Source organism: Apis cerana, linkage group LG11, assembly GCF_029169275.1.
Source record: "Apis cerana isolate GH-2021 linkage group LG11, AcerK_1.0, whole genome shotgun sequence".
NCBI lineage: Eukaryota > Metazoa > Arthropoda > Insecta > Hymenoptera > Apidae > Apis > Apis cerana.
The window spans coordinates 15,648,936-15,673,603 of record NC_083862.1 but is presented as its reverse complement, the minus strand read 5'-3'; the positions used below and the strand labels follow the sequence as shown (position 1 = coordinate 15,673,603).

The 24,668-nt window shown below is 37.9% G+C and overlaps 3 protein-coding genes across 13 annotated transcripts; 2 read left to right on the top strand and 1 right to left on the bottom strand.

Moving 5' to 3' along the window:
* The first annotated feature begins 340 nt into the window (after positions 1-340).
* Positions 341-2,720, top strand: LOC107995617 (elongation factor Tu, mitochondrial). The gene is made up of 6 exons (XM_017053236.3): positions 341-479; positions 707-759; positions 823-988; positions 1,091-1,398; positions 1,475-2,136; positions 2,225-2,720. The coding sequence occupies exons 1-6, from the start codon at positions 443-445 to the stop codon at positions 2,409-2,411; spliced, it is 1,413 nt and encodes a 470-aa protein (XP_016908725.1). The 5' UTR covers positions 341-442; the 3' UTR covers positions 2,412-2,720.
* Positions 2,721-2,875: 155 nt separating this feature from the next.
* On the bottom strand, positions 2,876-5,884 carry LOC107995624 (GTP-binding nuclear protein Ran). 2 transcript variants are annotated; one of them, XM_017053250.3, is made up of 4 exons: positions 5,803-5,884; positions 5,319-5,699; positions 4,612-5,089; positions 2,876-4,451 (listed from the first exon to the last, which is right to left on the bottom strand). In XM_017053250.3, the coding sequence occupies exons 3-4, from the start codon at positions 5,041-5,043 to the stop codon at positions 4,236-4,238; spliced, it is 648 nt and encodes a 215-aa protein (XP_016908739.1). In that variant the 5' UTR covers positions 5,044-5,089; positions 5,319-5,699; positions 5,803-5,884; the 3' UTR covers positions 2,876-4,235. The 2 variants fall into 2 exon arrangements, with proteins under 2 accessions (XP_016908739.1, XP_016908744.1); XM_017053255.3 differs by having other exon boundaries at positions 5,323-5,884.
* Positions 5,885-6,067: 183 nt separating this feature from the next.
* Positions 6,068-24,578, top strand: LOC107995000 (syntaxin-1A). 10 transcript variants are annotated; one of them, XM_017052218.3, is made up of 11 exons: positions 6,429-6,680; positions 8,783-8,869; positions 9,864-9,963; positions 11,481-11,555; positions 11,633-11,815; positions 11,927-12,000; positions 12,075-12,212; positions 14,458-14,568; positions 17,721-17,913; positions 17,985-18,078; positions 18,209-24,578. In XM_017052218.3, exons 1-11 carry the CDS (start codon positions 6,648-6,650, stop codon positions 18,324-18,326), a joined length of 1,206 nt encoding a protein of 401 aa, XP_016907707.2. In that variant the 5' UTR covers positions 6,429-6,647; the 3' UTR covers positions 18,327-24,578. The 10 variants fall into 10 exon arrangements, with proteins under 10 accessions (XP_061938578.1, XP_061938576.1, XP_016907707.2 ...); XM_062082590.1 differs by lacking the exon at positions 14,458-14,568 and adding an exon at positions 13,023-13,133 and having other exon boundaries at positions 6,431-6,680; positions 18,209-23,435; XM_062082594.1 differs by lacking the exons at positions 14,458-14,568; positions 17,721-17,913; positions 17,985-18,078; positions 18,209-24,578 and adding exons at positions 13,023-13,133; positions 16,950-17,436 and having other exon boundaries at positions 6,068-6,680.
* Positions 24,579-24,668: the final 90 nt, after the last annotated feature.

Sequence of the window (24,668 nt, the reverse complement as noted above, 5' to 3'; positions counted from 1 at the left end):
ATTTCATTTTTTTTTTTTTGTATTTTAGTACAATCGATTAAAAATTTTCGATTTCTTATGATGTAAAAAATATTCGAAAAAAAAGGTGTATATATATATATATGTATAAGTATAAATCTGATATCTTTAAAACGAATGCACCATGATGTATTCAACCAATCAAAAAATACAGAGTAGATACAATGTAGGATTTTGTGCAATTAAATGATTCCTGGACCGATGGAGAATTGTTTTTAAATTTCTTATTTCTCGTATAAGAAGAAAAAAAAAAGGAATAATTAAAGTACAAAGTATTTTGTTTATATTTGTACACATAACTTAATTAAAGTCGAAAACTTGTTACGCAATTCGTCCGATAGTTTGTCCGCGAGCGTCGCCCTCATCGTGTTCGAAGATTTCGTTGAAAATAAAGGTTAAGTGCTAAGTAAATTCTTAATAAAACATGGCGTTTAGCTGTACAAAAATTATTTGCGATTCTGGTAAGTGAATATAATTAAATTAATATAATATCCATTATGATGATATCATGATGGATGATTTATTCCATATTCTTTCATTTCAACGGTCTTTCATTATGTAAAAATATAATATTTTGGATTCTTAAAGATGGAAGCCATTCCGATCAAATTTAAGAAAATTTCATCTTTTTCTTAATATCTTAGTATTGAATGAAAGATATTTGAAAAAATATTTTTTCTTTTTTCAGGTTTTCGACACACAATAAAGCAACTATTTCTAGTTGAACATCTTGTTAAACAGGTGAGGAAATGCATCATAATTTTTATAATCATAATTTTTATAATCAATAATTTCTTTTTTTAGCAATTTTATGGACAATTACGAGCAGGGACTTATTTTCCGGGTGTAATAACACAAAAATTTTATAGCACGAAAAAGATATTTAACAGAGATAAACCGCACTGTAATGTCGGTACTATCGGGCATGTGGATCATGGAAAAACGACACTTACAGCAGCTATTACCAAAGGTATTTTTTTTCTCTCACTTTATCTTCAACTTTTTCGTTTTTCGTTGTTTAATACTTCTATCGCTGTACATGTTATCAAAATTTTTCATTATTTCGTCGTAGTTCTTGCCAAAAAAGAGTTGGCAGAAGCGAAAGAATATTCCGATATCGATAATGCACCTGAAGAAAAAGAGCGTGGTATAACTATCAATGTCGCTCACGTTGAATATCAGACGGATAATCGCCATTACGGCCATACCGATTGTCCTGGACACGCGGATTATATTAAAAACATGATTACTGGTACGGCACAAATGGATGGGGCTATTCTCGTTGTTGCCGCTACTGATGGTACTATGCCACAAACGAGAGAACATCTTTTGCTTGCCAAGCAGATTGGTATCGAACATATTGTTGTATTTATTAATAAGGTAAAACAATCGATTATGAATATGTGTAAAAGCTTGGAACATGTTGAAATACATGTGTATTTATTTACTTGTAAAGGTTGATGTCGCGGATGAAGAAATGGTGGATTTAGTAGAGATGGAATTAAGGGAGCTATTAAATGATATGGGTTATGATGGAGATAATATACCCTTTATTAAAGGAAGTGCTCTTTGTGCGTTAGATGATTCTAATCCAAAAATAGGATATGATTCTATATTAAAGTTGTTAGAAGCTGTGGATAACTATATTCCTACTCCTCTCAGAGAGTTGGACAAACCCTTTTTGTTACCGATAGAAAATGTTTACACGGTTTCGGGCAGAGGAACGGTAGTCACAGGTAGATTGGAACGTGGAAAAATAAAAAAGGGTATGGAATGTGAATTGATCGGATTTAATAAAACAATAAAGAGCACGATAACGGGAATAGAAATGTTTCATCAAACGTTGGAAGAGGCTGAAGCGGGAGATCAAATGGGTGCTTTGCTTAGAGGTTTGAAAAGAGACGATGTTAGAAGAGGTATGGTATTGTGTAAACCAGGCAGTATGAAAGCTAATGATCACTTGGAATGTCAAGTATATATGTTGACTAATGCGGAAGGAGGTAGAAAAAAACCTATCAATAATCTTATACAAGTTCAAATGTTTTGCAAAACATGGGATTGTGCAAGTCAATTAAATTTGGTGGATAAGAGTTTGGTCATGCCTGGTGAAGATTTTACGTAAGTTTTTTGTTAAATATTTTTTGGACGAGAGAAATGAACTATGTAACTTGATCAACTATAATATGATATAAATTTTTGTTTTTAGCATTACGTTAAAATTAATAAGACCAATGGTGTGTGAAAAAGGACAACGATTTACTTTAAGAGATGGAAAGATAACTTTAGCAACTGGAGTAATTACGAATATTTTACCAAATTTGAACGAAATTGAACGACTAGAGATTCTCGAAGGTAAAAAGAAAATAATGAAAAAAGAAATGGCGAAAGCTTAATTTAACTTATTAACTCGATAAATGCATTTATTCCATATATAATAAATAAATGAAAGAAATCAAGTAGAACTAGATATATTAGACTATTAATGCGTGTGCATACTCTTATATTATCATATATTATTGTATAATTAATAAATAAGAATAATATTCATTACTATGTATATTGGCATTGGTTTCACATTACGCGATTTATTATTGTAATATACATTTATTACCGTTTCATTGTATCAAACAAAAGTATCTTTGTTCCTTTCTTTTTCAAATATATAAATAAACAAATAAATAAATAATTTCCTATAAAATTAATTTAGCATACATTTTTTTATAAAATGATTCAACTTTGTCATCCATATAAGTGTATACTTTCTTTCTTTTTACTCTGGTTTTTTCAAGAGAAGTTTGAGAAATTTATATTGAAGATGATACGAGATGATTCGAGAAACTTGTTGGAAACTTTAAGAAACAGTTCAACGATGATTTATTGAGTCCAATACATCAATGGTACAATATACGATATACGATACGAGGTATTTCATCGTATATATTTTTGCGTTTATCTCTTAACCATAGAAATATTATGGTATTTGTCAACACTTTACCCTCGTGCACATGCGGGTATATATTTAATTAGCAAGTAAACAAAGGAATCGGGGAAAGGAACGTATGTAACTTCGACTCCCAACGAAACGAACGAGTTTGTATAGAAAAGAAAAACACTGTTTATATAATTTAAGTTGAACAAATCATACATTCACCTTCGCTAATAAAAATATTAGTCCGCATTATCGTGGACAGACGCGCAACTGACTACAAACCGTGCTTTGCTCCATTCGAAACGTTATTCCAAAATACAACTGTGTTTGAGAATCGTTTGACGATTCACAAAAACGATTGTTGCACTATTCATTCGATCGATATTCTATTCCTTGATTCATTTATCGTTGGTAATGTAACAGCAAAATGTTATGTTATTTACCTAGTAAAGATTCAACTACTTTGAGAATCTCTCAAATTTAGTGTATGTGTGTGTGTGTATGTGTGTGTATATATGTGTACGGGGCGTGAGCACAAGCAAACGCGTGTGTAAACAGTTGCTTATAATGTTAGCGTTTCGACCATATCGAAAGATTCTTTCTTATAGAATTAATTTCTCACATTTTTATATATTACCAAACAGCACAGTTCATCCACTCTGATACAGGCAATTCACATACACTGTTCCGATGTACGACATATAAAATTGGCAACAAAAAAGAGTTTTAAGAGTTTTTAACAAGCATAGACGATTCAAAGAAAACCGAAAATTTAATTGATCGGCAAAGTTATGCATCCATTACGCCAAGGTACATCGTTTCATAACAACATACGTGTACTCACGCATACCCATACATAAAACGTAAATAAAGAAAAGGACAATTTTTTTTTATTCTATAGTAAGTATCATTTTCATCAATTTACGGTTTATCGATGAAATCGGCGAAGGATACGCTATACTCGAATTGGACAATATTTTTATGTAATTAGACCTTCTGTCTAATACATTTACGCACATTTACACAATCTTGAAATCTTGATCCACGAAAACGCAACGTTCAATTCCTGGTAGCACACCTTCAAGGACAAAGCTCGAGAAACGTGAAATCTTATAGAAATATTTTTGCCATCATTTACATTAGATACGAAACAGAAGCGTATGTATGTATACATTAATTCCACCCAAGAAAGAATCTTTGACCTATGAAGAGGCACAAGTACGCAACGTACTTTACATGCACGTGTATGGTTTGCCTCTATTCGTATTATACAGCGCGATGTGACAAACTAAAGATCTTCATCATCTTCTGGTAATGCGGTCTCTTGAGCCTCTTTAAGATCTTTCTCGATCTGTTGCTGCCATTGTGGATCCATCGTAACTTCTGGTGGAAGAAGAGCTGGCATTGCGACAAATTCGAGATTTGGATCACCGATCAGTTTACGTGCCAACCATAAGAAAGGTTTTTCAAAATTATAGTTGCTTTTTGCACTGATGTCGTAATACTGAAACAAATTAAAGGAGAAAAGATTACTTTTTTTTTAAGGAAACGTTATCGTATTAGAAGAAACTTGAAAAAAAAAATGAATCAAATTTGGATTCATAATCTATAATTTTATATAACATTGAATCAAATAGCAAATGGTAAAAAGATAGATTTCTCACTTGTAAATTCTTCTTCCTATGGAACACGATACTCTTCGCTTTTACTTTCCTATCCTTAATATCGACTTTATTCCCGCAAAGTACAATGGGTATATTTTCACAAACTCGAACCAAATCTCTATGCCAATTGGGTACATTTTTGTACGTTACTCTTGATGTAACATCAAACATAATGACGGCACACTGTCCTTGAATATAATATCCGTCTCTTAAACCACCAAACTTTTCTTGGCCAGCTGTATCCCAAACGTTGAAACGGATTGGACCACGATTTGTGTGAAAGATGAGTGGATGTACCTCTACACCTAAGGTTGCGACGTACTTTTTTTCAAATTCACCGGTTAAATGCCGTTTGACAAATGTTGTTTTCCCAGTACCACCATCACCGACCAATACACATTTGAAAGTAGGTATATCAGCTTCTTGTGCCATTTTGATACCAATGACTAGCCAAAAAGATGTGGTGTCAAACGGAGATCTGGAAAAAATAAATGACTTTGAACGTAAAATTCATTAGATGGATACGAGTATTACTTTAAAAGAGCTTATTGGATTATTATATGTATTAAAAAAATTCGATACTTGCTACGAAGATGCCAGATCGAAAGTCACGCATCAAAAACGTGATCGACACATCACGATATTTGAATTGAACTAGTAATAACTTGAAAATAGTATGTCGTATTTATATAATAAAATAAACGTACCTACCAGAATGCTAATATTTTTTTTAAAATAATTTGAAAAGCCGGTTGATCAGTGTCCCGCGCTTTAAGACAATTCGACGTATAAATTCACCACGTTCCACTAAAAGAATGGCGCCTATCGTCGTAACCACAAGCTTTTGCGTTAATCTAGCAACACGATTACACGTAATTTCATCAAAATCACAAACGATCGAACAAATTGTACGATCGATGATTAATTTGTTACAAATCTACGAAAATCTGAGAATATTAGTACAAAATTTCCCGGCAAGTAACGTGTACGTGAAAATGACCGATAAAATTTACCCTGCAACACAGTCGTTACGGTTCACAATGGCGTTCCTTCGAGTCAACGACAGGAGTCCGCATTTTCATCATTCGCTAAGTAAAATATAATTCAACTTAATGAATGTATCAAATTGATACGATACAAAAAAATTTAATTGGAATATTCTTTGATTTAAATTGTCAAAATAATATTTACGAGAGTATTTTTTTTTAAAAATTATAAGAAGAAAATAACGTGAGTTAGCGACATCTATTTTATGCGCGCCACATCGAAGCCGGTATCGAAGAATTTCAGTTTTTAACGGGAGAATTATAATATACGTATATATATATATATATATAAGTATGAGTAGATAGAATGATGCATTGGGGCACGTAAAGGCGGTAAATATTAAATTTGAAGTGAATTCGTTTAATTCTTTTATAAATTATTTTTTTTTCTTCCTCTTGTTTCAGCATATCAAGTGAATAGTATATATTACAATAAATTTTAAATCGTATTTATCGTATCTTTCGATATTCTTCATATCTCTTTTATAAGAAAAAAAATTCCAATATTTCGTATTTAATTGATAAAACGAAATACAATAAATTATAAAGATATTCGTTTATAAAACGATATTTATATAATATCGATAAATTTAAAATCGAACAAGATTGAAAAGACATGAAATCTAACGTTCTTTATTTTATATATATATATAAATATCGATGATATAAAAAGAAATTTGTAAAGTAAATGCGATCGGTAATGGAAAGGGAGGGGGCGTTCGTTGAGTGGGGCTACGATGAGATCTAGCTTCGGTCCTGAATATAGTTGACGTCACCGGCGCATGCGTAGCACACCGGACGGCACTGCAGAAGCAGGCGAGTTCGCGAGTGTATCGATTTTACGATCGTGTCTCTCGCCGCTAGTGCGTCCGTTTCCTTTAGTTTTTAGTGGTCGTGCTCATAGTACATGGATAAAATCGTGAATGGGATTAGTCGCTAGTCTCATCACTCCGTACATTTGCTGACTCGCAACACTTTGTCACCCTCGCCATGACTAAGGATAGATTAGCAGCTCTTGTTGCGGTGAGTTATAGAAAAATTATATATAACATTTTTTTGAAAACAATCTGATTCATCGTACGATTACTACTTAGACTTTTTTTTTCCATTTTATCTTTTTGCTTTGCCTTTACTTTTATCGTTTTAAAACGATAAACTTCCATCTTTTATTCTTGAGAATTTTATTTCTTTCGTTCATTCTGTTACTCGTATTCTTCGCATCGTCCGTATTTTGTAACGTTCGAAGAAATGAATTCACGCCCAATGTATATACATAGGTATAATATTGTCGTTTCATTTGTCAAGATCGAACATTTCTCGTGAAAATATTAATTAAGATCACCGAACGCTCATTCGGATGTTCGTTCGGTCGTTTACGAATAAAAATGAAATAAGGCGTTTCCGAGGTGTCTACTCGACTGTCAACCATTCGGTGGTTGAACAGAGAGAAGAATGAATGAACAAACAAGAAAAAAAGACGGGAAGAGACATATAAGTAGAGAAAGAGAGAATATATGCGTATATATATATATATATATTTGAGAGAGAGAAAGAGAGAGAGAGAGAGAGCAGCAAGAGCAAAGTGGGGATAGAATAAGAAGAGAAGGAAGAGAGAGAGAGAGAGAGAGAGAGAGAGAGAGAGAGAGAGAGAGAGAGAGAGAGAGAGACCAATGTCTCCTATGACTGACAGGTGTTTGCCAATATACTATGTTTTTCGTCATCGTTTATTTCATAACGATGACAGAGTTCTCGATACCGGTACAAATATATACATATATATTTAAGCAGTTACTTTCCATGGAAAATTTACTCTTTCCAATTAAGTATCATGATCACAATGTTTCGAATATCGAACGAATACTATTCCTAGATTTATTTACGAAAATCAAGGCGATCCTGTATCGGTGTTAATGATTCAGTCAGAAGCGCCGAATGCTTAAAAGACCGGAATATCTGGGCGTATGACATGTTCCTGAGCGCATGACATCCATGCATTATTTTTTTTTGAATTTAATCGGTTTTTGATATTTTTACGAAAAGATGAAGCAACGATTCGATTCTACTAATTACGATACACACTTGTTTGTTATAAACGATTTCTGTCTAATCGATCTCTACTTCATTTTGTTCATATCTCTTTGCATTGTTCGATTATAGTGTTCAAAAAAATATCATTAATTCAAATTAATTCGCGATAACTTTGTTCTCATTTATTTATTGCATCCCATAGATATTCTGTATAGTTAGTTTGAATTAGTATTCCGATTCTTTTTTTTTTTTCAACGTTTTTGATTAAAAAATAACGTTGACATTTAAAGTTAAAATAGTAAAAGTTAGATTCTCAACTTTTACAACTTAATCATATTCTTTTTATTTTTTTTGATGTATTAACGTAACGATGTATTTTGTTATAATATTGTTACGTGTAGATTATTGAATCTAAACTCAACTTTTCTCGTGATTGAATGAATCATAGTACACGATTGTGTGCGAATGTGTATCGTTTGAAAAACGATATTGAAAATGAAAACTGAAGGAAGTTATAAAGGAAGGAGGTGTGTAACGAGGTATACATCCGCCTTTTGTATGCGTGAGGAGATCGCCTTTTGATCGTGAGGATAAAAATGTATAGAGATAAGAACAGGATGAGAGAAAACGAGAGAAAAAAGAAATACGAACGAAGTTAATCGAAAATTTGGTATATTATGGTCTCGCGACAGATTCTGCCAAGTCAGCATCTGGTTAACCAGGTAAATCAAGGAGATGTATATACGAACAAAGGGGTTAAGTTAAGTCGGAGAGACCATTGAGAACGTACAATAGGCGGAATATAATTATTACATTCGTCAAAGGGAATTAAAGTCGCGTTCGACGATTCGATTGACGGATAAGCAGGAATTCGTGTTCGCATTCGAAATATATTTGGCGCGCGTTTGAAAAGAAACGAAGCACCATAATTATGCAAGGAAATTACGGGATCATCGATCATATTCCTTGTGACACGATAAAAGTCAAAATTTTTTTACACGATATAGAGATATCTTGAGGGATATTTTAAGGGATATTGAAAATGTGAAAAACGATCGATATTTCGCAACTAACTTTTGATTGTTCATTTGTTTCAGGCCCAGTCGGACGACGATGACGTGGCGGACGATGTGTCCGTCAATGTTGGCGGGCCCGATGATTTTATGACCGAGTTTTTCGCGGAAGTGAGTATACTTGTATCTGTGCTGGAAACATCGAGCTCTGGAAACAGGAAAAATAATCATACTCTTTTGCTATATTTATACTCGTAGTTTCTCGTTGGCCTTATCATTTAAATTCTCATCAACAATCTCGCTCTTTCCCACTTTTTTTTTCTTCTTTCGCTTCGAATTATCTCATTCGGTCAAGGTAATGTACAATACACCAGCGTATACGATGAATCGATGATGGTAATTTCGTGAAAATGGTAAATAAGATCGGGATTGAAATCGATTTCTTTTCGAGTGGAGAATTCGACACGTATTAAATTAGTATTCGGTAATAGTAAACGATCGAATCGGACGAAAGAAAATTTCTGTTCGGATAGTTTCGTCTCGATATTGGGGAATTAGGTCGAGACGATTCCGAACCGACTAACCGTGTGGCGTTACACGTTCCGCAAATATCGTATCAAATATTTCTATTCTCTTGATATATGTATATATATATATTTTTTTTTTCGTTTTATATTTTTTCACGTTATTCGCTCAATGCCAATATTGGGATAAGTCGTGACAGATACGGGCGATCGAAATTTAACGCGTAGGTACTTAAAACCGGATAATTTGGTTTGTACAGGAAGCGAATAGAGCAACTTTGGCATTTTCATTAGTTACCGTTCGCGTGGGCTCGTATCAACTTTGATCGTTTGTTTCGCTTTTCGATCTTTCCGCGTGGGAAGGGACAATTTTAACAGAGGTGAAATATCATTGTCGCAGAGATATCCGTCCACCTTTCGACTTTATTAAAAGCAGTCGCACGTTTTCTTTTCTTTTCGACGCGCTTCTCCTATTTTCATTCTTTCATTGACCATTCGTTTTTACACCGTGTTAATCAAGTTCTTTTCTCCCCCCTCTCACCTAATTCTCTTCTTTTTCTCTCCCCTTTCTTTCTTCCTAGTCGTAGTTATATATATATATATATATATGTATAATTCAACACGTTTTAATTGTTGCACAGGTGGAGGAAATCCGCGAAATGATAGACAGGATCCAAACGAACGTGGAGGATGTGAAGAAAAAGCATAGTGCCATTTTGTCGGCACCTCAAACCGACGAAAGTGAGTTTCAAATATTGTTTTGCCCCTTATTTTCAACAGGCGAAACTCGACCGATGATTTTTGATGATCAAAAAAAAAAAAGAAAAGATGGAAAATTGGATCGATCGAAACTAATTCCTTCTTTAAAACCAATTCAACCAATCTTATCTCCTTATTCTTTCGTTCCTTCCTCTCTCTTGCACTTTCTTGCTCGCGGAACCAATCTAAAGAAGGGTAAAGATATTTTCGTTGGACACGTTTATTACATCGTGGTTGAACGTATGAAAATTTTTAAAATCTAAAAACACTTTCCAGTAGTTTTACTATGTCACGACTTATTTCAACTTTTAAATGAAATTGACGGGCGATTTGTACACTTTTTAAAACTACCTTCAATCAAAGAAATTACTTTAATTTACTTTTAAATTCTCTTTCGTATTTACATTAAAATAAATATTCCAAAAATTAAATTTATTGAAACTCGTCTAAATCTCTCATAGCCGTGATATCTACCTCGATTCGGTCGTTGGCGCGGAATCGCCTCGAAAGTCGTTCACTCTCCCGATCGACCTTTCGCATCGAGCGACGGACTCGAGTGGTGGAACACCGACCGGAACAAGCTCCACTCGAGAGGAAGCAGATCAATGTTACCGGCCGGTGCACACACACGCGCGTAATTTTACGTCTGACTTCGCGTCTCGCTCGGAGTCTAGGCGCTCGAAAAGATCGATCGAGCCTCCCTTACTCCTTACTTCCTTCCAAAATACTCTCTCGAAAGAGAATCTCTTCTCGATAGTGCGTTTCGAAACGGTCGAAAATACGTTCGAATCGAAAGAACGCCCGGAACAATATACACGAGAAAGTGGATTTGCGGGATACAAATAGGTCGCTCGGTTCGATCGGTTAAATTAGTTTTCGTTTCTTTTTTTAAAGGACGGAAACGCGCGTGCCATTCGATCGAATTCGAGCGTCCCGTGTCTCCCGGGCGTGCCGAGTTCTCGAGAGGTTTGAGAAGTAGGTCTGGCACGTTTCCACCCCGTATTAACCCAATTCCATCGAGCACCCTCGACGCAGGAGAATGCGCGCGGCCTTCGCATCGGCGATAAAACACACGCGCCGGCGAGCTCGATTTCGATCGAGGAAAAAATACGCACTCTCTCTCTCTCTCTCTCGCTCTCGCTCGCTCGCTCGCTCGCTCGAGGAAATTCCAGAGGATCCAGCGCGTGTGTTGTCCGTGCAACAATAAGAAGATAGATAGATAGATAAATAGATAGAAATGGCGATACGATTCCTCTCTCGATTGATGAAATTGATCATGGTGGAGGGGGGGAATAATAGGATGGAAAGACGTGGCGATGACAGCAGGGAAATACCAATCGAGCGTTCCATTTTTCCCGATAAGGATAAACACAGTTCGAAATTCTCCTCTTCTTCTTCTTCGCTCATTCGCTCGGTTCGTAATCGAGTTAAGCGGAATCGTGGGAGGAAAAGGGAGAGATTCTTCTTCTTCTTCTTCTTCTTATTTCTTCTTATTGCAGAGGTTAAAATGGAATTGGAGGACCTGATGTCCGATATCAAGAAAACGGCGAATAAAGTGCGGGCTAAATTGAAGGGTAAGTGAAGAGATTCACGACCGAGGAACACGTTTTGAGCCTCGACTTCTTGCTGTTCACGTTTGATTTGTGTTCAGTGATAGAGCAAAATATCGAGCAAGAGGAGCACACGAACAAATCGTCGGCGGATCTGAGGATACGGAAGACACAGCATTCGACGCTCTCGAGGAAGTTCGTCGAGGTGATGACGGAGTACAATCGGACCCAGACCGATTACAGAGAGCGGTGTAAGGGAAGGATACAGCGACAGTTGGAGATCAGTAAGCCGGGATCATTCACCTTTTTCTTTTTCTTTCTTTCTTTTTCCTTCTTTCCTTCGCCCCCTACAACTCGCAGCTGCGAGTGTGTAAGATGAAAAAATTGGTTTCCAGCCGGTAGGACGACCACTAACGAGGAGCTGGAGGAAATGCTGGAGCAGGGGAATCCGGCTGTGTTCACGCAGGGGGTAAGAGTTTCTACGTTTCTACGTTTCTGCTGCATCGAAAAACATGGTGCTGTATAGAGACGCGTTTCTCGCAGATTATCATGGAAACGCAACAAGCGAAACAGACTCTCGCCGATATCGAGGCGCGCCACGCCGACATCATCAAACTAGAAAACTCCATCAGGGAGCTTCACGATATGTTCATGGACATGGCGATGTTGGTGGAGAGTCAGGTAAGATCGATCGTGTACCTTTCTTTTTTTTTTTTTTTTTTTTTAATACATCGAGCCCCGAGTTTTTCACCCCTCGACTTTGCTTCTTTTATTTATTTATTTATCTTTTTCGTTTTGTTCTTACGATCGTTAATTTTATTATTCTATATTTTTACCATCGATTATCAGTTTTTAAATCACATCGTGTTTACTTTGTTTATCTTTGTCGAATATTTTGTTACGATCGTTAATTGTAAAAAAAAGAAATGGATGGAAAAGAGAAAGAAAAGGACAAATTTTGAGAGGGGCGTAGCGCGAACCAGTGTAACCACTTTTCTCTTCGCGTGTGTGACCAGCTCTTCCTTTTCGAATCCTTATGGTATCCGTGTTCATGGTTCATGGGGGAAATAAATTTTAGTAATAATTATCCGATTAGAAAATGCATGACGCGCATAATAAACCGTTAAACGGATAACAATTGACATTAACACGAGACGTATATGGATAATTATTAACGTAGCGTATTTTTTTTAATCTCTTTTTTAATCTCCTTTCTCTCTTTCTTTTCCTTTCTTCTCTCTTTTTTTTTTTTTTTTCTTGGGGCTAAATAATCGAGATCGGAAGAGGCTTGTTGAAAAGAATCGGCAGGGTTCGTATCACCTTCTCTTTCTTTGTCTTTCTCTTTCCTTCTCGCGTGTAAGCGAAGCATGAGGGGAAATTACGATTATTCGGCTTTTAAAACTAAAACGAAGACTAACAATCGCTCTCTCTCTTCCCCCTCCTCCCCCCTTGTTACGCTGTGCGGATCGCGGCTACGTTGCCTACTCCTAGGGCGAGATGATAGATCGCATAGAATACCATGTGGAACACGCGGTGGACTACGTGCAGACGGCTACGCAGGACACCAAAAAAGCGCTCAAGTATCAAAGCAAAGCTCGACGGGTGAGTCCTCCCCAGATCGCACAATCCCTGGATCGATCTTTTCGTTCGCGTCTAATTCGTCACTTTTTGTTTTCTCCCTCGATCCTCCACCTCCCCCTCGTCTCCCTCCCTTTATCTTCCTTCCACCCTATTTTTTCTCCCCCTCTCCTCCCTCCCGATTGTACTCGCGTCTTTTCTTTCGTCATCCCTTTATATCCCGTTCTTTCGCCTATTTATTACTATTACACGTAACCCATTTACACTTTTTCGTTATTTTCGCTTTTTTTCTCCCCTCCCCCGTTTGTATATGCCTACTACCACTATTACTACTATTATTACTACTGTTACTACTATTACTACTGTTACTATTACTACATTACCGCTACCGCTACTGCTACTACGATTTCCTCGATATATATATATATATACGACGCGACATCGAATAAAACGACGGCTTTCTTTCCTTTCTTTTTTTTTTTTTTTTTCCTATTCTTTGTATATTTCGTATCCTTTGTATATTTTGTACGGATGGAATCGATGCTCGCGCCCATACACACACATATATATATGCGTTCGATGTGCATCCGTGTATATGATGTTTGTATTATACGCGTATTCCTTATCCGTCTTGATTGTTCTCTTTTCTATTTCTATCTACGTACGTTGTGTGTGTGTGTATGCACGTGTGTGTACGCGTAACTTTCTTTTTTTTCTTATATACGATATGTACACACGTTTGCTGTACACATGCATCATCGTCTATATGTGTGTCTCTCTACTTGTGTCGCTCTGTCCTTACTGAACGTGAGTGTGCTAATTGTAACTCTACCCATGAACCGTTCTTTCACATTTTGTACTTAACTAACTAAAAAAAAACTCTACATATATATATATATATAATCTATGCTCTAACGTCTCTAACGTTTGTAACGATTTATATATATCTCACGATTGGATTTGGCTGTCGCGCGCCAACCGTATCGTCATCGTGGCTTTTCCTCATTCCCTTTATTGGGTGACGGCGTATACGCTATATACGATGTACACGATATATATATAACACGACGTGTGGCTTTTTCACACTGGTGTGTTCATCTCTCTCTCTTCCTTTGTATAATATCCATACGTTATACGTTTACGCGCGTATACGTGCGCACCATTCTGCTCTTTGGGCGCATCTATACGTAACCCGTAAACGCATCGACACACGTGCGAAACGAAACATCGACGCGTGTAAACGAACCTTGCTGGAAGCGATCCACCTCTTACCCTCTCCTCCGCTCATCCCCCTCTCTTCCGCTCGTCCTCCCTTCTCCCTCTCCTCCTCCGGTATATGGCACGGCAGGGTGAGTTGGTGGACCGCATCGAGTACCTCGTCGATCAAACCGGCGACCACGTTGTCCAGGCCCGGGGAGAGCTGATCAAGGCCGAGGAGTATCGGAGCAAAGCTCGTAAGGTAAAACGAATCGAAAAAAAAAAAAATGGTATCGATCGATCGCCGCCGGATAATATAATATTTGCGATAAGAAGTGGACGATAATCGGTTGACGATCCAGCGGCGATCATCCAATCCGCCGTTCTTCTCTTTTCGTGTTACGAGAATCATCCACGAGAACGCCTAACTTGCCTCTCTTTCTCTTTCTCGATACCTCTTTGTCTCATTCCTTGTCTTCCTTACTCGTTCTCCTTTTGCACGTTCAACGCCACTTCGTTGTCACAAAGTTTCGTAGGAACTCGAAAGGAAGGCGATGATGGATCCTTCCATTCTATCCTTGCTTCGCTTTTCACCGATCTTGTTGGTTCGATTCTGGCCAACGCGATCGATCGAACGGCAAAGATAAACGTGCGAGCAGCATGTGCAACGCGAAGGTACTGTTCGTTGGTGGAAAGAAGTTTCGCGGCTTTGATTGGTTAATTTGAAAAGAAACGCCCATTTTCGCACGTATTTTTGTTTCTGCCATAGTATTTGTCATCGATGTAATGTAAAAATTTTTTTATTTTTTATCAATATGCATAGGCTAATTATGGTTTATAACGATAATTTAATTTATTTATAAATGTAATTTCATATTTGATTAATAGGTTTCGAAAATATTTCAGCTTCCAGTCTTAATAATTCTAACGTAACTTCGTAAATGAAAATAATTTTTACGATTTTGAATATTCAAATTGTAGAATATATATAAAATATACATATAATAGAATATACGTATGGAATATATATTTCTACTATTATGTAGCGTATGATGTTAGAATTGTCAACAAAGCGTCTAAAGTGGGGATAGGTGAGTCCTAGCGAAGGACTTCGCTTGCCTCTACACCGTTCACGAAATTTCTTTCCAGCAATGAACAATACGTGATTGTTCGCTTCTCTCCTAGCTTGCGAACAACGATCGTCAAATTTCTTTTTGATCTCGAAAGTTCGATCTGTTGCATCGTTAATTATAAAAAAAAAAAAAAAGAAAACGTGTTATTTTCCGCTTACTTCTTTTCCTCTTTCTCTTATCGTTTCCTCTTCCTGTTATCCGTAAATCGATATATAATAAACAATATCCTTGTTTCTCGTCCGATTTAATCGATCTTTGTCTGCCTGCTTGTCTGCCTGTTTCTTCGTTTCTTCGTTATTATCGTCATCATGTTTTTTCTCTTCTTCTTCTTCTTCTTCTTCTTCTTATCCTCTATCGTGTTCTATTATATAAATGTGCAAGTATAAATCGATATATGCCTCTGTTGCTTTTTTTCGAGATACGGAGAACACATGTGCAACGTTTTCCCTCTCTCACTTGTTATATTCCTCCCTGGTGAATATCCGCACTTTGCCCGCGATTCGGATTGTACGGTCCATTTCACACGCCGGTCTTTTTTTTTTTTCTGTCCACAGAAAATGATCTTCATCATAATCTGCGTCTTGATATTGGCCGTGATATTGATCTCCATAATAATAGCATGCGTTCCGAGAAGCTAAAGGTTTGGAGAAGCGCGCGCTTAGGGGTGATGGGAAGGGGCATGCGATGATAATGGGGGAATGGACGCGATGTTCGATCGAAGGGAGGAAAAAAAAAAAAAAAAGAAAAGAAAATTAAAGAAGAAAAAAAGGGAGGGAATGGATCTTGAGATCGATCGAAAAATCAAGGACGATGATAGAGACGCGCGGGGGAACGAGCGAAGAGGTAAAGAAGCGCAGACGACGCTCGTTTAAATGGACTTTTTGTTTCGCGATTTCACCAACAAACTGCCCTCTCGATACTTTAGAACGCGCACAACTATTATGCCGTCGTTCTTCGTTATTTCCTTCCTGTTCTTTCCCTGGCTTATATCTCTCGCTCTCTTTCTCTCTCTCTCTCCTCTCTCTCTCTCTCTCTCTCTCTCTAACATCGAAATGACTAACATCGTTATTTTCGTTTCGTCCGTAACGATATAACATTTCGTTCCACTAATGCACGAGAAATATATATATATATACACTTTTTTCTCCTTCTTCTCTTTTTGCTCTTTCTCTATTTCACCAACTCGTCCGTGCATCTTCTCTCGAACGATAGAGAGACAGAGAGACAGACAGACAGAGAGAGAGGGAGAGAGAGGGAGAGGGAGAAAAAGAGAAAGAGAGAAGGGGCGAGTTCGCGATCTTTTCCTCGTTCTTCCAATTTGTAGTATACACACGGGTATGTGGTGTACGACGGTTCTATGGCCAAACTAACGTGTTTTTTTTTTTCCTTTTTTTTTCGCGCGGTGGAAGAAGAATATACACAGTTTTCTTTCAACGGCTCTCTCTGTCTCTCTCGTTCTTCGACGCGTAACATCGACGAGTGACGGCAACTCTCTGTATTTTGTTCGCAGAAATTGATGTTCATCGTAATTTGCCTGACAATAGCGTTCATCATTCTCATAATCATTCTGGTATACGCGTTTTAAGAAGATAGATCGGCGATATTCGAGGATTTCAGGGAAGCGGTGAAAAGGATGAACGCTGTGAAAAGTATGGTGGACCACGAGGGGAAAAGAGTGAATAAGAGTAAACAGTGGAATTTTCTGGAGACGCGAGCTGCGGCGTTTTCGCGTTTTCATTGCTCCTCTTTCTCGTCCTCCGTTCCCTTCTCCCTTCTCCACTCGCTTCCCTCCAAGAGCGAAAACGCCGAGGCTGCGAACGTTTCAGTGAAATACTCTCGCGAATCCGTTTTTCCGGAAGTCGCGTGCACTCACCGTCCGTTCGTCGTTTCGCTTCCTTTTCTTGTTCGGAAAAAAGACAATCGAAAGATGAAGACGAAATCGCGAATCGAAAGAGGATAGATAGATAGATGGCGTGGTGGTCGGTATCCTCCCCCCCCGAATTCGAATTCCCCCGATCGCGCGCGACGCGACATCGCGTGCAAATTGTAAATAAATAATAGGTAAAAACGTGTTTGTATGATGAAAAAAGTATATATAAAAAAAAAAAAAGATATATAATAATATTCACAATGGATGGATGTACGGTTTTTGTGGCGATTGTGTATGAAGAGAGGGAGGGGATGCGACACGATCGAGGAGGGGATGATCCAAAGATCAGAGATCGAGAAGGAATATATATATATATTTATATATATACATATAATATATATATATATATAGGACGAGGCACGAACTGCGATTGTTGAGAATTGGGAGGCCAGTTGCAGGCGCACACGCAGAGAGGCACGCGAATATAGCTGCGATTCGATCGGAGGATCGAATGTGACGATGATGTGTAAGACATGGAAGAAGTGGGTGACGCGTAGCATGTACACACACCACCGAGGAAGGTGTCCAAGTAGTTACAGTTACGGTAGGAATGTACCGGCACGTTGCGTACCTTGCCTTGTATAATCGATCATTGTGTGTTTTTGCCGAGCGCAGAAGAAGATCATGATCATGATTTGCCTTGCTATACTCGCCGTCGTTCTGACCACCACCATCGGTGGATACTTTGGACTGTGAACGCCGTACTCAGGTATCGTCCGTCCACTTTTCTTTTTTTTATATATATATATATTTTTTCCACGTATATCTGTGTATGATGAAGGAAGGATGAAAAAAACGGCGAACCTTAATTTACACACGTTTGTTTTACATTTTTCCAGACAAGTCGAAAAGAGTTGGCGAATTCGCGTACGAAAACGCGAAACGCCGGCAACGCGTGAATTCAAAGAAATCGGCCCGAAACAACGTTGGACGCATCGCCCATTTCAAGTGGAATAGTGTTCGTCGACCACGACTGCATCCGCAATCGCAATCGCAGCCGCAACAACAACCGCCAATAGTAACAACGGCAATTCGACCGCGATCCCATTCGCGATCTTATCGTCCGATCTTTTGTCCGCGTGTGCCGCTCCTCGTCCCATGGATCGTCGTTCAATTCCGCCTTCCGTTATGCTTGCGCGTTCACCGATACGTGTTTTACGCGTCGACTATCGTAAACAAGAGGCAAACGAGAATAGAAATAGAGATATTTGAGAAAATTAGTGAAAATGATATGAGAATGAAAATGAGTAAAACGATAGCTGGCAGAACGAAGAATCGTCATCGTCGTCATCGTCGTCATCGTCGTCATCGTCGTCGTCGTCGTCGTTCTCGTCGTCCTCATCGTCATCGTCATCGTCGTTTGTTTACATCATTGTTGTCGCTTGTAATTTACACGCCTTCATTTACTAATCTTTCCTCTAGTTTTTCTTTCGTTCACTCGAATAGTTTTATCGAAAATAATCTCGTTTCGTTTCACGCGAGCTTTAAATCCTTTATTTTCCATCGATTTTCTCTACACTCTCTTACTTTTTTTATCTTTATTCTATAAAACACGATCATAAAACATAGAAAAGGATAAAAAGCACGGACGATAGCGACGAAGCGATCTCGATGTTCGCCAATGTATCGAAGCGAGGAAAATTATCATTGCATGGATCGTAGACGATCGAGACGGTTACCATCGTCAATCTCTTCGAGGCTATCATCGACGAGTAACCGAGAGTGCGATGGAAGAATAACACGGGTGTGATGGACAAATAATATCGAGCGTACTTACCTTTGTCCGGGACTATCGGGCCTAGAAAGCGAAAAAAAAAAAAAAGACGGTATTCGTGGGCGGCTGCCTACGATTAGGTCGTATCGATGTATCTCGTTTCAAAGCCAAGCCTAAAACCTAATGGAGTTTTTCTGTAACGCGAGGCACATCGTGCGAGGCTACCGTGCAATCCTCTCGTTTTCTCAAACGCCATTTTCGGCGTTATGCGCAGGCTCTGGTAGCCGTGTCCAATTATACCGACTACCTACCGAAGTGCATTCTTTTGACTGTGATTTTTAACCGAGCTTGCAAAATTAACCTTTTGCGAATCTTTCGAACGCGTTCGTAATATGGTCGGGCATGTATACGATCGTACGAGTCGAAACGCATGCAAAATGTTTTCTTTTCTTCGCTTCTTCCGAGATCACCGCTATTGCTCGAAACCGAGAACGTAGACCGATTCGAAATAGTAGGGTACATCGACGGTCGGTAAAGAAGGGAAAACATAAATTGGAACGCGCAAAAGGCAAATTTGCAAGTGCGTCGTAACGTTGGAATAGCTTTCGTTCGACGGGATATATACTTAGGTAGTTTGTTTCTCGCTTTCGACGTTGTGTCAGAAATCGATCGGTCGATAAAAATTGATCGAAAACGATGACGAATCGTATAGCGAAGCACCATCGTCTTCGTGTTGCACGAAATGCCATTAGGGTATTGGGTTCAATCGACCGATCGGCGTCACTGCTCTTTTGCATCCTCTTTCATATATCGTTATGTTTGTTTCTATCCAAATACGCGGCTGCGATCTTGCGCGCACGATCTTCTTTCGTCCTTTTTCTCTCGGTTCAGCTCACGTTGTCGTATTGCAGTCGTATCGAATACCGCTACTCTAACGTCAATCGGTCAATTACCGACGATCGAACGGACAATAACGACGAGACCATGACCGACATACGTAACGACGACAATGAAACAATGGAAATTAAAATAATCCAATCGCTTTATATATAAATCGAAATATTTTTCTCGTTTCTTCCATATTCTTCGTTTTGTTTATTATTATATATATATATATATATATTATATATATATATATATATCTCGTTTATCGTTGTGCGTAAAGAAAAACATTTTCGCAAAAAGCGTGCGTCGTGTTAAAGAGGGTCGATCATCGGCGCGGAGAACAAGATGCCGGATGATGGGAAGGAGGGAAATGGATTTTCGCAAAAAAAAGAAAAAACGAAAAAAAGTAAAAAAAAAGAGGAAAAAAAAAAAAGAAAAAAAACGAGGAACACGCGACGAGGAGAGAAGAGGAGATCTATAAAGCTGCAGCAATAATAAGATATAGATGTTACGGGAAATTAATTAACGCTAATACAATCGTCGACGATAAAATCTGGATCATTCCGATATATCGTATCTACACAAAGTGTATACATATTTATTGCTATATGTGTATATATATGTATATATACACACACAGACATACCCGTACGTATATACACATACACACAGATATACAACACTCACGACACGAGTGCGAATGCGCGAAACGGGAGCACGTACATGCATACGTACACACATATATATATACACACAACACACACATTATTACATACAACGCCCAAACGCGTTACGAAAAAAAAAAAAACATATTACATGTATATATAAAATAGTTAGTCGGCACAGTCGAAAAGAGTAATATATTAACGATGATAATTTATTATTCGCGACGCCTGTTGCTCGTGTAAACTATCGTCTGATCATTGCTTTTCGAGCAAGAAACAGGCGACGTTCGTGTTAACGTTTTGTTGATTATATTATATGAACGTTGAGGTAAATGCGTTTAAAAGATTATGGATTGATGTTTCAAAAATGATATAAGAGAGAATGGGGGGGAAAAAAAGGAGTAAACAGGAGTTTACGTTGCATACGTGTTGTAACGGTAACGTTGAGCACGGTAATGCGATAAAGACGACGATACGATAACGATAAAAGCGTGATAAATAACACGGGGAATTAGAGAAACGAACAACACGATGATCGCTTTGCGATCGTATTACGCAAGCATATCGATCTTTGGTTTAAAGATTATCGTTTGAATACGATTAAGAAAAAAAAAAAAAAGAAATTCCTTTTCAACAAGAAATTGATTCGAATCGTCGTCGTCATCGTCGTCATCGTCGTCATAATAGGTAAAGGAAAAAAGAAGGAGGAGGAGGAGTAGGATCGGAAGAAAAGAGCTTTCGTTCGTTTTCGTATCCTGCGTCGATCGAAGAAGAAGGAAGAACGCAAGATCAAACAAACAAACAACACACACACACACACACATACACATACACACACAGAAAGAATCATTATCGCTTTACGACTTGCTTCACATTTCAAAGTTTGTCCCTTCTTGGTCGATTTGGAATTTATTTAGCGATCGTTCGAATCGATATTCGATTCGAGAAAAAGAAAAAAAGATTGTGCGATTCATTCGATTGGACATCCTCCTCCGAACAACCTTGATTGTTTCGCATTTCGAAAATTAGAAAAAGAAATCGATTCGCGCGGACCGAGTCATTACTCGATCGGCGAATATGATTGGTTCGATCGATCGATCGATCGATAGTCAATTCTCTGTCTCGGTGTCGGTTCGATGCCGATCTACGATGTAAAAGGAGACAGGAGTTATCGGCCTTAAATACGATTGGTCGCATAAATACAAACCCCCACCTCTTCCCCTTCCCCCACTCCCGCACCGAGACGAGAGTCATCGCAAACTGTCCCTTGCGCGCATCACTTTTTTAAATAATACCGTTACTAACCTCCTCTCCGAAAAGGAGTTGTTCCTTTTTTTTCCGTTCGATTAGCTTTAAACCTCGTTGACTTGTCGTTAGCATTTTTCTCCGATGCGTGCGCGTTCGTGTGTAGCGATACTCGCGATTAGGAATTGAAGAATCAAATTATACTTACTTTCAGATAAGTACCATCGAATAAGTTTTCCGGGCCACGATAGAATTATATACCTGTAAACTTGCAAAAACAGTGCACGTATCACCGATGATCTCGTTGGTATATGCATACGTATAGTGTGTATAGTTTTGGCCTAAAAAAGTAAGGAAGAGGATTTTTCTCGTTCACGTGTTATAAATTATACCTGCGACTTCGTTAATTTTCTTTCGTTCACGAGAGCGTAAGATTTCACGAGACGTGCGCAATATTTTATCTTGATTCGCGCAACGTTGCTGTCCGTCTGTCAGTCTGTCTTTCTTTCTTTTTTCTTTCTTTCTCTTCTCGCGTCTCTTCTCTCTCTCTCTCTCCTTATTTCACTTGTTTCATATTTACTTCTTGACGAAACGAACGAACGTTGTTCCATAGAATGGAAAAATTGTGTATTCTTTATTTTGGAAAAATTAGGGAACGTGAACGATGTGAACGAACGAAAGAGAAGACCGACAGATGGGCTAAAATGTGAATCGATCAGGGAGTAAATACGACGAAGAAACGGGAATTGTGACAAAGCAGATGGAACGCTTTAGAGACTTCGAACACGACAAAGTATCGAGAATGTACTTACATTGGTCGTGTCGCATCGGTGCAATTATTACTCTTCGAGAGACTATTTCAATAACCTTATGAGTGTCAATTCCACTTTCGAGCGTAAATCGTGTAAGTTTGCGAATGTTTTCAGATAAAAGAACAAACGAACAAAAATAAAGAGCGATCGTGATGGGGTGTCGGTGTTAAATCATAACGATAAGAGAGGTTGCGTGGCCATGTCTCTTGACTGCTACGCGCCAAAGTGAGATTATTATAATAAATTTACATTATTGAGAAATTAATTAGGGAATGAGAGTGTGGGAGAGAAAGGAATAGAAAGTACGTGCGAGCGAACGAACGAATGAACGAACGAACGAACGAACGAACGAACGAACGAGCGAGCGAGCGAAAAAAGTACGAAAGTAAGAAAATAAAAAAAAACCAAGGATGAAAGGAGAAGTTTAGGAAGAAATCGGACGAATGCACGATCGAACGAATGCGCGAACGAACGAACGATGGCAAGAAAGTTTGAACGAAAGAGTATTTATTTACGTATGCGTGCATGCGAGAGAGAAACCGATTTACGAAAGAGATAAAAATTTGAAGAATTTAGCACGTTGAACAATGATATGGAAAATACTTTTTATCGTAGATACACTTCTATTAGGTGAAAGAACTACGTAAGAACAAAGAAAAGGCAAAAAAATAGAAAAAGAAAAAGTAAAAAAGAGACCTGTACTAAGGATTACTTATTAAATAAATGAACGGTGTTTTTCCGCCTATGAGTCGTATTTGCATCGAATGAATATAGATGCATTTCACTTCTCACACTCTCTCTCTCTCTCTCTCTCTCTCTCTCTCTCTACCTTTCTCTTTCTCTCTCAGTTATACGAGAACAGAACGAGATAGATTGTTATTTTCCATCTTTAATGCGATATTATTGTTATTATCATTATTATTATCAACACTGTACAAAGTTGGCAATAATATTAAGAAATCCATCGTCGTAACGCGTTTACTAGCTGTGTTTGAAGAAAGAGACGCAAGACGAGATCCACGCTCGTCATCCGACAGAGAGAAGAAAATTCGTTGCAGCGCTAACTACAGCGTATATAAAAAAAAAAAATAAAGCGTGCCCTTTTACCTATCTAATCCTGCACAAAAATATCGATGGTTCTGCGAATCTGAATATCTATATATATATATATATATATATATACATACATATATATAGAGCTATACATGCATCCTTACGCGACAAAAAAGAAAAAAAAAAAAGAGAAATAGATATCTCGCAAAAATACCAAAATACGTAGATCCGGGTTTGGAATATTAAAAAGTAAACGAAATTTCGACGAGAAAAAGGGCATGTCTGGTAATAATAACGACGAGAGTCGGATCGCGTCCATGGATGTTCGGTCAAATAACAGGAGTAGGAAATCGGTGAATCGGTAGATTTTCTGTATTCTCTAAACGCGATAAGCGATTCAACCGCGAACTCACGTTTGGAATCTTGTCGCTGCCTCTAACTCGCGATTCGCCGATTTCTTCTCGCGTTGTAGTAGCTACTTTCTTTGTGATCTATTGATCTATCGAAGCGATAACGAAGACAAAAAAAAAAGAGCCAAGCGTTTACTGTACAATTATATTCTTTTACGTTAACGACATTGAGTAGACGAGTAGTATATTTTACATTATCGAGATATGATAGCGTTACTTGTCTTACCCTAATTTTATATATCATTGAAGATACGTAACCGCAGGAATAATGATTATAGTCAGCACTACAGTGAAGTTACTATACGTCTGTAGATAACAAAGGTCCGCAGAGATTTTAAAAACCGACACGATGTTCAATGTATTTAATTAATTGATCTTCTCTCTCGAAAGATGAACAATATACAAGAATATGTAACGGGAGTGAATATTCTACGGGTCCCATTTATTCGTTTCCTTTATCTCCTTGTTGTTCAACGCGTTATTCGATGGTAACATCGATGAATGAAATAAAGAAA